General features: G+C 33.3%; 1 protein-coding gene across 1 annotated transcript; it reads left to right on the plus strand.

The window, feature by feature from the left end:
• The first annotated feature begins 605 nt into the window (after positions 1–605).
• Positions 606–3,257, plus strand: LOC120071540 (CASP-like protein 1E2). Its single transcript, XM_039023872.1, has 2 exons — positions 606–995; positions 2,676–3,257. Exons 1-2 carry the CDS (start codon positions 748–750, stop codon positions 3,013–3,015), a joined length of 588 nt encoding a protein of 195 aa, XP_038879800.1. The 5' UTR covers positions 606–747; the 3' UTR covers positions 3,016–3,257.
• The last annotated feature ends 10,097 nt before the right edge of the window (positions 3,258–13,354 follow it).

A 13,354-nucleotide genomic window follows, 5' to 3' on the forward strand; every position in this document is an offset into this window, starting at 1 on the left:
CGAATTATATTTGTAATTCTGGCTCATTACGATTTTCTTTATATATCTTTGAGTGTATGGATCATCCTATGCGCTCCTCGACTAATCTGACGGAACAACACGTTTGACCTTACAACATTTGGGTGTCAAAGAAACTCGTAGAATATTAAATCCTCCTAGGTAGATGACCACCATGAATTGAAGTCATGATCTCTTAGTTCTTTATCAATGACGTGTTCACTTATTTATCACTAGGTCAATCCATGATACTTTCTTGTATATGAAGATTAATCTATCAATAGAACTTTATTATGAATTACATCAATTTTCATTACAGATCCGTAAAGATAGACCTAAATTTGAAAGAGAGTTACCAAACTAACCTAACAACCCGTCAATCCAAGGAAAGATTGAACAAGTGGGGCCAATGAAAGTTTCCATTAGTTTGGGAAATGAAATTGAATAGATTTGTAGCTGAAACAGAGTGTAACAGAGGGTTTTTCTTTTCTTCTTCCACATACACCCATTATTTATTATTTTCATTTAATGCTTCATTTCTTCTTCTCTTACAATTGAACTACCTCTGTGCTAATTCATTAAAAGCTCCACACCAAACCCACAACTTTCCCATCTCCCATTCTCTTGAATATTTATTTTCTTAAATTTATCCTAAATATATTTATTATTATTATTATTATTATAAGAGAAAGAGAGATTTAGGTTTTTGTTTTTGTTTTTTTTTTTAATGTTGTTTTTGTTGAGAGAAAAATGGAGGTGGAGAGAAGAAGAGTGAAAATGGAAGCTGAGAGAAAAGATCAAGAGATGAAGAAAATAGGGAATTATCATAATAAAGTTGAAATGGTTTTTAGGGTTTTGGGATTTGTGTTGAGTTTTGTGGCAGCCATTGTTGTGGGACTCAACAAACAAACCAAGCTTGTTCCTCTTACTGTCTCCCTCAACCTTCCTCCTTTGGATTATACTTTCATTGCTAAATGGCATTACTTGTCTGCTTTTGTGTAAGTCTCTCTCTCACTTCTTATCTTTTTTTAGTTCCATTATGCATTTGAAAATTTCATTATCCGATCTTTCGAGAGATTGTATATTTATTTATTTTTTTGAGTTTAATTATATGTAAGTAGAGATTCGGATCTTTAACATTTTGGTCGTGAATCTTGACTAATTATTTCGTGTGAAAAATACTGATTTTTGATTGATCAACGTAATATAAAGGTGATTTCTTAAAAGTATTTTAAACTCAACGCAACATTGAAATTAAATCATTTATACCAGTTTAAGAATAAGTTAAGATTTTTCTTAAAAAGACATTACTAGGTGTTTTATGAATTAAATTAAGTATGTTTTTAATTGAGAAGTATATTTTCAAACTAAAAGGTTATTAAAGAGATGTTCAAATCTTTAATCACATTTGCAATATTTTTTCCAACTAAAAAAGGGCTAATATTGGATGATTTATTGGATGTTTATTTTCTGATTGGGGTTTTATTTTTTTAATTTTTGGAAAAGGTCCCCCAAAAAATTGGTGTTTGCTACTTTGGTTATACATTTATATCCCTTTAGTTCCAATACATTACATAATGTTAATTTCATAATTTTTGTCACTCAAAGTTAATGTGGTATAAGCTTTTCCTATATGCATATATCTATAAAGGCAATATATTTTCATAATTTTTGTCACACTCAAAGTTTTGTTTTCTTAAAATGTTTTAGTAAGAAATAATTTTTAGTTCTATTAACAGTGTATATAGGTCCTCAAAATTATATATTATTTTCTAAACTATAAGATTATACTGATTTCTTTTGATAAAATCAACCTTTATCATAATGTTTTTAACCTTTTTTTCCAATTAAACATCAACGATTTCAAATAATTGTGAGAAAACTTCCAACTTAATGATATGATGTTCATTTTTTGGTTTGTTTCTATATTTCCCATTTTAAAATTTTCGATATACAATTGAAAATATAGAATTTTATTAAAAATATTTTGTAAATATATGTGAATTTAAATATTGTTCAATTGGTTAACGTATATATCATCGACAAAAAAATCAAAGTTTCAAATCTTCACCCTTACATGGTCAAGTCGAATATAAGAAAAACTATACATGTATGCTCGAGTTAATTCTTGTATTTATTTCAAAACATTATGGTTATTATAGGTTTAAAGTTAATATCATTTTGGTTATGTAATTTGGACTTTATTTAATTTCACTATATATTTATTGTTTAAATTTAGTCTCCCAATATGATTTTTTATTGAGATTGGTTAAAAAATAAAAACAATTATCATATAAGAAATATAATATATAAATGTGATTCCAAAATGTACCGTAAAATGCTAATTGGAAAAAAAAAATTGAAAATGTCAATAATAAAATAGGACTGTGACTCAATTTAAGATTTATTGATTAGAATACAAGGGCTAAAATTAAATATGTTTCAAATTATATAGATCAAAATAGTATTTTAATCTAGTTTTATTCCTTTTATTTTAGTTTACACACTTTTTTTTAGATACAACGATACAGTCAATTATCTAGTTAAATAGTGATGATAAACCTAACATAGCATCGTTTAACGTGTGAAAGCTAATACAACTCCGACACTTGATAAAATAAAATTTAACCTAAGTTTTTAACACCATTTTTCATTAACATCATATTGTGCCATTTTAGGTACCTTTTAGCAACAAATATCATAGCATGTTCATATAGCTTCATATCGTTGTTCCTTTTGTTAAAAAACAAGAGCAAGGACAACATCTTAGGCTTATTGATCATCGTTCTCGACACGGTCATGGTGGCGCTGCTCTTCTCCAGCAGCGGAGCTGCAGCGGCGGTCGGAGTCATCGCTTATCACGGGAACTCACACGTGCAATGGAACAAAGTGTGCGACATATATGGTAGATTTTGCAAGCAAGTAGCAGCCTCTACTGTGCTCTCTCTTGCTGGAGCTGTAGTGTTCATGTTGCTAGTTGTATTGGCTTCTGTGGGCCTCCAAAAGAGGCCCAATTAAATGGGATGGGCTTTGGGCTTGTTTTTAAGCTTCTTCACAGTGCATCTAAATGGGCTTGGGCTCAGTTTCTAAACTTTCTCAGATCCCATTTAAAACTAATTAGGTTATCAGTTGTGGAATTGAAATGTTATTTGTAACACTTGTAATAGCTAAAGGAGACTATTTATGTAGAATATTTTATTTACCACTTCCTCCTCTCACTCTCGGAAAGTAAATTATTTATCAATGCCAACATTGCTCAACTATTAAAGCATCTACTTCTTCAATTAAAGTTAGAAGATAAAATTTGTGAATAATCCTAATATGCCCCTCCATTTTAAATGCAGCTTTTTTTTTGGAAGCTGACAATATATGTGTTCGAAGATTCAAACCTAAATCTATAGTTGAGGGTTTATGCATAGTTATATTTTTCTTGGTCCATATTTCTTTGTGAATGTATTAAAAATGTGTGTGTATATATATATACACACACAAACGAAATAAAACATCAATAGGTGCACCAGTATATCCCAATACAAGGAAGTTGTTGGATAGAACAAGAGTACGTAAATAGGAAATGGCTGGAGGGAAGCCACAAGGGAGGAGAACCATACAAATTACATAAAAGCAACAAGATTAAGATAGATTCAAGTAGGATTGTAACTCAGAAAAAAAACTTTGAGCGGTGTGTCCAGCTACCAAATAAAGAACATACATTCTCCCACAAGTTAATAGTTATGTTGTTCAACCTTCCATCATTAGTCAAAATGAGCATAGTTCAGTTGACATAAAATATTTACTGTCATCTTTGAATTATTAGTTTTCGAATTCAAAATGAGCATAGTTCAAAAGTTGCGATTTTGTTAAAAAAAAAACTCTAGCTTTTATTATTACTCTCATCTTTGCCATTCTCTTCAGTATCGTCTACTTCGTTATTCGTCTTTACTGTCTTAATCGTATTTTCACCATTCGTTTTCGTCATTAGTCTTCGACTTTGTGATCTCTTTTTAGTGTTCCCCTTTAGCACACCATTCAGTTCCCTTTACCCCTTCATTCTGCCCTTTATCATGTATCTTAACTCCAAAACTTACTTGCTAGACTAGTACTAATTCCACTATTTTGAACAAGAACTTATTGGACAATTTCTTTCTCAATTAATTAAATTTGGACAATTCAATGGGTTAAAGCATATATCATAGCCTAAGAAATTAGAAATTAGAAGTTCAAATTTCATATATTAAATTATAGGATTAAACTCAAAAATAAAAATAAAAGAAAACCTTTTTTTTTTCCAATAAATTTGAGTTCTAATCACTTTACCATTGATTTATTATATGTATCAATCTACATGTTCGATAACTTGTACCGCTTAGATTTTTCACTCAAAATTAAATGAATGTTACTGACATTAGTATAAAAAATTTACTCCCTCCAATCCGATCCAACTCATGTAGTTTCCTAAGGGAAAATATTGGACCACCACGAATGGAATAAATTAACTTGAGAAAAAAACTAAAAATAATGAAAAGCCGCCCACTTTTACAAATTATTCTGAAAGTGGCTATTACATTTAATTAGTCAATTGATTTTTTATACTAATACATATTTTTCCATTTTGATTATAAAAATAAGGTTTAAATTCTATTTTGGTCCTTGAATTTTGAATGTTGTTCTATTTTGGTCTCTAGACTTTAAAAAACGATTGTTTTAGTCCTTGAACTTTTAAAAAATATTTATTTTGATGGCTACTATTAAAATTTTGTTAGCTCTTGGATGAAATTGTGTCTAGCATGTGTTGAGCAAAATGTACTTAAAGAAAAATGTCAACAACCAACGAGTCAAAAGACCATAATCATGATCGCAAAATGACATTTGAGTTCGATAGGAAAATACTTTATCACCTAATTTAAAATTGAAATCCTACATTTCTTAGCCAGCTTAATCATTTAAAAATACAATTATTTAATTATTTTGGTTAAAAGTTAACAAAAGTTTAATAGTAGGGATTAAAGTAACCATTTTTTAAAAGTTCAAGGATTAAATAGACGTTTCTAAAAATTAAGAGACCAAAATAAGATTTAAACTAAAAATAATATTAAAAAAAGCTACTTAAAATTCTCACTACTTTTCGATAAAATTTTCGCTATTAGTTCAAAGTAGGTGGCTAGAATGGTATAATTTGAAAATAATTAAACCCAGAAATTTGACACTTTCCTACAAGAATTAACAAATTCTTAAAACGAATAAAAATGAAAATGCTGTAAGATACTAATTGATTATTGATTTGACCCTCAATTTTCATATATTTAAACAAGTGTGAATTCTTTCTCCAACAAAAACTTAACTTAACGATCATATACACGTGCTAAAGACCAAGAGATCTATGGTTCAAATTCTTCTCCTCTATTTGTACTAAAAAATTTGAATTCTTTCATCTTAGATGAGAAAAAAAATCGCTTTAGGCTCTAAAACTATATCATATCTCAATATTGCTCGCACGAGATTTTCAGAGAAACTTGTTTTGTGAAATTTGAAATTTTGTATTTGTATTGATTTCAGTATAGCAAGTACAATATTTAATATATAATTCTTTGATGTGTTTAAAATAAACTTTAATCTTTAAGTTGGTTGATTCTTGGATGATCGGCCTCTAGACTTGATGATTATGATCGGCCTCTGGACTTGATGATTATGATCGGCCTCTGGACTTGATGATTATGATCGGCCTCTGGACTTGATGATCACCTTGGATGAACGGCCTCTGGACTTGATGATCTTCTTGGATGATGATCGTCCTTTGGACTTGATGATCATCTTGGGTGATCGGCCTCTGAACTTGATGATCACCTTGGATGATCGGCCTCTAGACTTGATGATCATCGGATGATCGTCCTTTGGACTTGATGATCACCTTTGGACTTATGATCTTCTAGTATTTGATCCTTTGATTCTCTCTCAATTAAATGCATATGTTATGACTTGAAAAAGCGGAGAGTTGATGCTTTTCTTGAAGTTGAAGTTCTTGAAGTTGATGCTTTTCTTGAAGTTGAAGTGTATCTTCAAGGAGTGTTCATGTGTGCATCTTGAGTTTTAACTCAAATAATAATATTAAATTGGCTCAAATAATAATATTAAATTGGGTCAAATTAATTTTATCCGATTCGAAAACATGTGGTTTCAAAATTATATCATGATTCCCCTGAAACCTAATCTCATGAACCAAAAAGGTCTGATATCATCAGTTGTTGAAAATTTATACTTAGATATAAATAAAATACGAAAAGCTAAATTATATCTAAAATTTCCATTTTCATAGGTTAGAAAAAAATATTAACAATCATAAAATAGCAAACAATTAAGAGAAAGGAAAAAGAGAACAACGCTGAAAAATAAAATATCCCAGTTCGCCCCAAACTTGAGACTACCTTCAGTCTACAGGTTCTATTATGATGAAGATCGTAAAATGATCCAAAACTCGTGCACAAAACTCTCTCAACGATTCTCTATATCATAACTTGGTATCTTGTAATTTAAAATAAAAGAAACACCGGAGAAAAAATTACTCTGTATTTTTTTGCTCCCACTGTCGCAAGTCGCTATCTTTTCCGTCGGTTTTTTTTCCACTGCTTTCTATTTTAATTTGCGGCACACCTCTGCCTAACTTTTCACATGTGTATATATACGTATACTCGATGCAAAATAACCTAATTAAATCAGAGTATAATGGGCCAAGTCCAAGACAAGAAACCTCCACCATTCTTCTTTTAATTTTTACTTCGGTCAAAATTCTTCATTTTTGACTATGGTTAAAATTATATTTGCTTCCTATTTGACTTTGGCCAAATATATATATTCTATCGATGCATGTGTGCTTCTCCATAGAGTTCTGTCTCCACAATTCCAACATTCTCCTACTTAGAAACAAAACAACGATCTTGCCTCCCACTGCAATAAAGCTCATCATCTTGGCAAACTCGAAGACTCAACTCCCACTACAACTATTATGTATGATCTTCTTGGAAAACTCCAAGGTTCAACATAAAACTTGTAAAATCAACAAAGTAACAAAACAAGAAATCTTCAGAAAGTAACTGCAGTTCATTCATTCTTGCCCCAAGGTATAATCAAGTTACGTGAAACTATCCCCAGATATAAAGGACAGTCACATAGTTCTACTTCAATCCTGAATAAGACAAATTCTGCAAATGGTTGGACTCCTTCCTTCAAACTTATTTCCAAGCTAGAGAGTTATCAAATACATTATAGTAATTATATAATATATAATTAAATTAATTAATTATATCACATATAATTAATTCCCTTATTTAACTTGAACAATTCAAATTAATCCAAAATTCATTCTCATTAAATCTATGTTAAGCTACAGAGAGGACCTTATGGACCTGTAGATTGTCGAATGGTATTTTGGATAATTAACTAAACTCTTTAATTAAATTACCCAACATCCATTAACTGTCGGTCACTTTGCTAAAGACTGACAGCTGCATTCTTCGCACTACAGATATATTTCTGTGTCCATTGGATATAACCAATCAACAGCTCGATGACCCTTCACAAATTTCTCATAAGTACATCTGGGCCAAAATTATCGTTTTTCCCATGTAGTTACATCTAACTCCTTAAGTACCATTGATCCCTCTAATGAACAATAAGTCATAGTCCAGCTATGACCAAATCCCTCTCGGGCCAAGAGAGAGTATGATCATATTGTTCAAGCCCCAAAAGTAGTACTTAAGGGAGCATTTTATCTACATACATCGACATCAGGGAAGGAGTGAATTCTGTATTGTGTAGCTGTGTTTCCAGCTCTCCAATCAGACGAATCCTCACAATGGTAGGCATATGAAGTTGGCAATCTGGCTACTCTCACCCATGTAAATCAAAGAATCGCCTTCATAGACAGGAGTTCACAACTCACACGGGATTTAGATTATGTCACCTATGGTCATCCTGGTGAAACATAAGTCTTTACTATTAACGACGTTATATAATAAGAGTCATTTCATGGTACGGTCTTATACAAACTCTTTGTATAGGATATCCCGCTCACATGTCTCCACATGAATGATCAGGATCAGATCATTTGTAACACTTTATAACACTTGTAACATCTACAAAGCGAGCCGTATCCATAGTGTCACTAGGATAAGGTACCCAGTCTTATCTATCTACTACAGAGCGTTTAGGTTATCATTTAAACATGATCCACCTACATGTCTCTACATACATGTTTAAAATGAAGGAACTCTTATTCAAGAGTACCTATGAGCGGAAGCGGATCTTTCCAATTCATTGTGATAGAATTTCCATATATACATTCAAACATATAAATATGCATTCACAATGCTAAATTACTGACATGCTTAAAGGATCAATAAATAAGAGACCAAGAGATCATACCAGTTGAATACTTTTCTTTACAACAAATCTCACTTTCACTAGAACGACAAGCTATTGTTCAGCAACTCCTAATCGCCTACCTCGAACAGTCTCCACACAAACAGAAGGAACCGGGGATGACACCACCACTCAGATCCCTTAGTATTCTCGGAGTGAGAATCCAAAAGGTGGACTTTGTTTAGATTTGGTAGAGGGGAGGAGGAAGGGAGATTGTATACAACGATCAAGCAAGTGGGAGAAAGGCTCGTCTATCATATAGACAAAATGCTTGATCGTTTAGGTGAAGTATACGATCCTGTAGGAAAAGATAAGCGATCGTCTAAACGATCGTGTAGGAAAAGCTAAGCAATCATCTATACGATCGTTTAGTAAAGCTCGGGCACTAAACAATCGCTTAGTAAAAGGTAAGCGATCGTTTAATAAATAGCGCGCGTGGGTATAAGTGTTAAGCGATCATTTAGTACTATCGTATAGATAGTGATCATTTAGTACTGTCGTATAGGCTCTGATTTTACTAAGCGATGACACACTTCAACACTATGTCGCGCATCCAATGCTTAACACACCATGTGATATTTAAACATCTCAAAGAGATTCTTTATCTTACTCATCTATTATGAAAGCAGAAGAGATGCCTACCAATTATCCCATAACTGTCCAATTAATAAATAATAAATATAATCTCATTATATTCATAACCTATGGTTTAATATCATATATTAACCATAGTATTTTTCCTCCACTAGATATAAATCATATTTATATCCAATTTCCTCTAAATTAATGTATCTCATACATAAAATTAATTTTATCATTTATAATTAACTAGTTCAATTATATCATATATAATCGAACTCCCTCTTGTCAATTTGAACATTTCAAACTGACCTAAAAACTAATTCTCAACTTTTATCCAAGCTACCAAGGGGACCTTATGGACCTATGGCTCGAAGCTCCAACGGTACGTGAATAACTAACTAAACTCTTTAGCCACGATATCCACCATCTGTTAGCTGTCAGGTATTCCACTAAAGACTGACAAATGAACTCTTCTTACCATAGATATATTTCTATGTCCATTGGATATAACCAATCATCAGTACGATGACCCTTCACATATGCTCGTAAGTACAGCTGGGCCAATTTATCGTTTTTCCCCTGTAGTTACATCTGTTGGGGTTTGTGCCCTAAAGTCTCGTGTTCTGTAGTTTGTAAACAACTTTGTACGAACAATTGTGATGTATAATGTATATGATATTTACTTCACTTCTTGACTTTGCACATTTAGATTTTTTTTATTATTTTACCAAAAATCAATAAACTTAGTATCCCTAGTTGTCTTTATATAAATTAAGCATGTATGTAGTGACATACAAGTGGATCATGTCTTAAATGACAACAAAAATAGTCTGTAGTATATGAATATAGGAGGGAAACTTTATCCTGGTAATACTACGGACGCGGCACACTTTGTGGAATTGTTACAAAAGTTGTGACTTGTCACAGGTGGTCGGATCTTGATCATTCGTGTAGTGGACATGCGAGCGGAGGCATCCTATACAAATAGTTTGTAAACTTGACCTCGAAGTGTTGATATCTTGTCATATAACTCCGTTAATGACTGAGACCTCACTTCACTAGGATGACCATAGGTAACATGACCTAAATCCTGAGTGAGTTGGGAACTTTTGCCATCGAGGGCGGTCCTTTGATTTGCATGGGTGCAAGTGGCCAAAGCACCAACTCAAACCTACTATTTTGGGGATTCGTCTGATTTAGGAGCTAGGAACTTAGCTTCACAAGATGGAGTTCACTCTTTCTTTAAAGTAGGGGTAAGTAGATAGATTGCTCTCTTAAGGGCTGATCCCGGGGCTTGAACGATGTGGCACCACGCACCTTCTTATGGCCCGAGAGGTGTTCACACATAGTAGAACTATGTTGTATTGTTCATTAGAGGGATCAGTGGTACTTAAGGAGGAAGATGTAATTATAGGGGCAAAACGGTAAATTGGCCTACTGTAATTACAAGCATCTGTGAAGGGTCATCGTACTGATGATTGGTTATATCCAATGGACATAAATATATCTATGGCAAGAAGAGTTCAACTGTCGATCTTTAGTAGAATACCTGGCAGTTAACGGATGGTGGATATCGTGACTAAAGAGTTTAGTCAGCTATTCACGTACGGTTGGAGCTTCGAGCCATAGGTTCATAAGATCCCCTTGGTAGCTTGGATACAAGTTGAGAGTTAGTTTTTGGGTCAGTCGATTATATATAATATAATTGAACGAGTTAATTAAATATGATATAATTAACTTGTATGTATGAGATACATTAATTTGGAGGAATTGGATATAAATATGATTTATATTCTAGTAGAAGAAAATATTATAATTAATATATGATATTATTTTATATGTTATGAATATGATGAGATCACATTCATTAGACGATTATAAAGGAAATGGATGACGTATCTTGCTGTCTAATTACGGTTGAGTATATTGAAAGATCACTTTGAGATGCATAAATAGTTGACAGTGTGTTAAGCATAAGATGCGCGGACATTATGTTAAAGAGTGTGTCATCGCTTAAGAGAAAATCAGTGCCTATACGATAGTGCCTGCACGATTGCTTACATATATGATATTGCTAAGCGATCGCTTACCGATTACACCTTCGCGCGCTATTAACTAAACGATCGTTTACCTTTTCCTAAGGGACCATTTAGCTCCCGATATTTACTAAACGATTGTATAGACGATCGTTTAGTTTTTCCTACACGATCATTTAGACGATCGCTTACTTTTTTCTACACGATCATATACTTCACCTAAATGATCAAGCATCTTGTCTATGCGATAGACGACCTCATCTCCCACTTGCTTGATCGTTGTGTACGGTCTCTCTTTCTCCTTCTGTATAACAAATTCGAACAAAGCCTACACTTTGGATTCTCACTCTAAGAATACTGAGGGCTCTGAGTGGTGGTGTCATCTCCGTTTCCTTCTGTTTGAGTGGTGATCGTTCGAGGTAGACGGTTAGGTTTTAGACTCGTTGTGAAGAAGAAATCTTCATATGGTATGATCTTTTGATCTCTTTAGCATTATGAATACATATTAGTATGTTTGAATGTATATATGGTAATTCTGTCACAATGAATTGGAAAGATCCGCTTCCGCTCGTAGGTACTCTTGAATAAGAGTTCCTTCAATTAGTATCAGAGCACTCGGCTTCTGATATTCCAATTCATTGATGCAAAAGAATTTCATTTACATTCGCGGTGGGTGCAACATGTCTACTCTCTGTTTTTAATTGTTAATTCGTTTGTGGATGTGTGGATTAATGGAAATTTCTAGGATGTAACCTCTGTTTGTTGAATTCTCTAGTTAATTGTTAAGGCCTCTGCGTTTTTTGGGCACAATTAATTGCTTTTGAGTCTGTAAATTCAAAGTTAGTTTGGGTCTTGAGTCATTCGTTTACATATACAATATTGCTAAGCGATCACTTACTGATTACACCTTCGCGTACTATTAACTAAACGATCGTTTAGCTCCCGATATTTACTAAATACGACCGCTTAGTTTTTCCTCCACGATCGTTTAGACGATCACTTACTTTTTTCTATAAGATTGTATACTTTACCTAAACGATCAAGCATCTTGTCTATGTGAAAAATGGGCACATCTCCCACTTGCTTGATCATTGTGTACGGTCTCTCTTCCTCCTTCCCTCTACCAAATCCAAACAAAGCCCACACTTTGGATTCTCACTCCAAGAATACTGAGGGCTCTGAGTGGTGGTGTCATCTCCGTTTCCTTCTGTTCGAGTAGTGATTGTTCGAGGTAGACGATTGGGTTTTAGACTAGCTGTGAAAAAGAAATCTTCAACTGGTATGATCTCTTGATCTCTTTAGCATCATGAATGCATATTAGTATGTTTGAATGTATATGTGGTAATTCTGTCACAATGAATTGGAAAGATCCTCTTCCGTTTATAGGTACTCTTGAATAAGAGTTCCTTAAATTGGTATCAGAGCAATCGGTTCCTAATATTCCAATTCATTGATGCAAAAGAATTGCATTTACATTCACGGTGAGTGCAACATGTCTACTCTTTGTTTTAATTGTTAATTCGTTTATGGATGTGTGGATTAATGGAAATTTCTGGGATGTAACCTCGGTTTGTTGAATTCTCTAGTTAATTGAAGGCTCGTGCATTGTTTGGGCACACTTAATTGCTTTCGAGTCTGTAAATTCAAAGTTAGTTTGGGTCTTGAGTCATTCGTGATGAAGTTCGAAGCAAGGGTTGCTGTTCTTTGTGGAAGAAGACGATCAAGTATTGGTCGAGTCATGTAGACGATGAAGAGATGATCGATGAGTATCGAATGCTCGACTATCGTTTAACGTGCGCACGCACTAGACGATCGTATAACTTAACAAGCCTCATCGCTTAGTTACTAATTATACGATCGCGGAGTAATTGCATGGTAAATATTTACCTTTCACGTGCTAAGCGATCGTCTAGACGATCAAGCTTCACGACCTCATTGTTGTCTATGCAATCGTTTAGCTTTTATGCTATCGTCTAGTGTGCGCTACACGGTTGTTTACCTGGAGGTGTTTACTAAACGATAGGAGCTTCGCCTGGTGGTTCAAGACCCAGTTCACTTGTGAATTGGTTTGCTCAGTTGAATTATGTAAATAGATTGTTTTCTCATTCCGGTTTTGTTTTGGTTCATCCTGGTCCATTAATCCATGATTTTATACATGTGATATATATATATATATATATATATGTATATCATCATATGATATGCACATATAGATAAATCCCACCTTAGGTCATGCATATTCTCTTTATTATAAGTGTTATGATTTAGTGAAGCATGATTTAATTTACATAAATGCATGCTCATACATCATATAATATTCAGGG

This window comes from Benincasa hispida, chromosome 1, assembly GCF_009727055.1.
Source record: "Benincasa hispida cultivar B227 chromosome 1, ASM972705v1, whole genome shotgun sequence".
Lineage (NCBI taxonomy): Eukaryota > Viridiplantae > Streptophyta > Magnoliopsida > Cucurbitales > Cucurbitaceae > Benincasa > Benincasa hispida.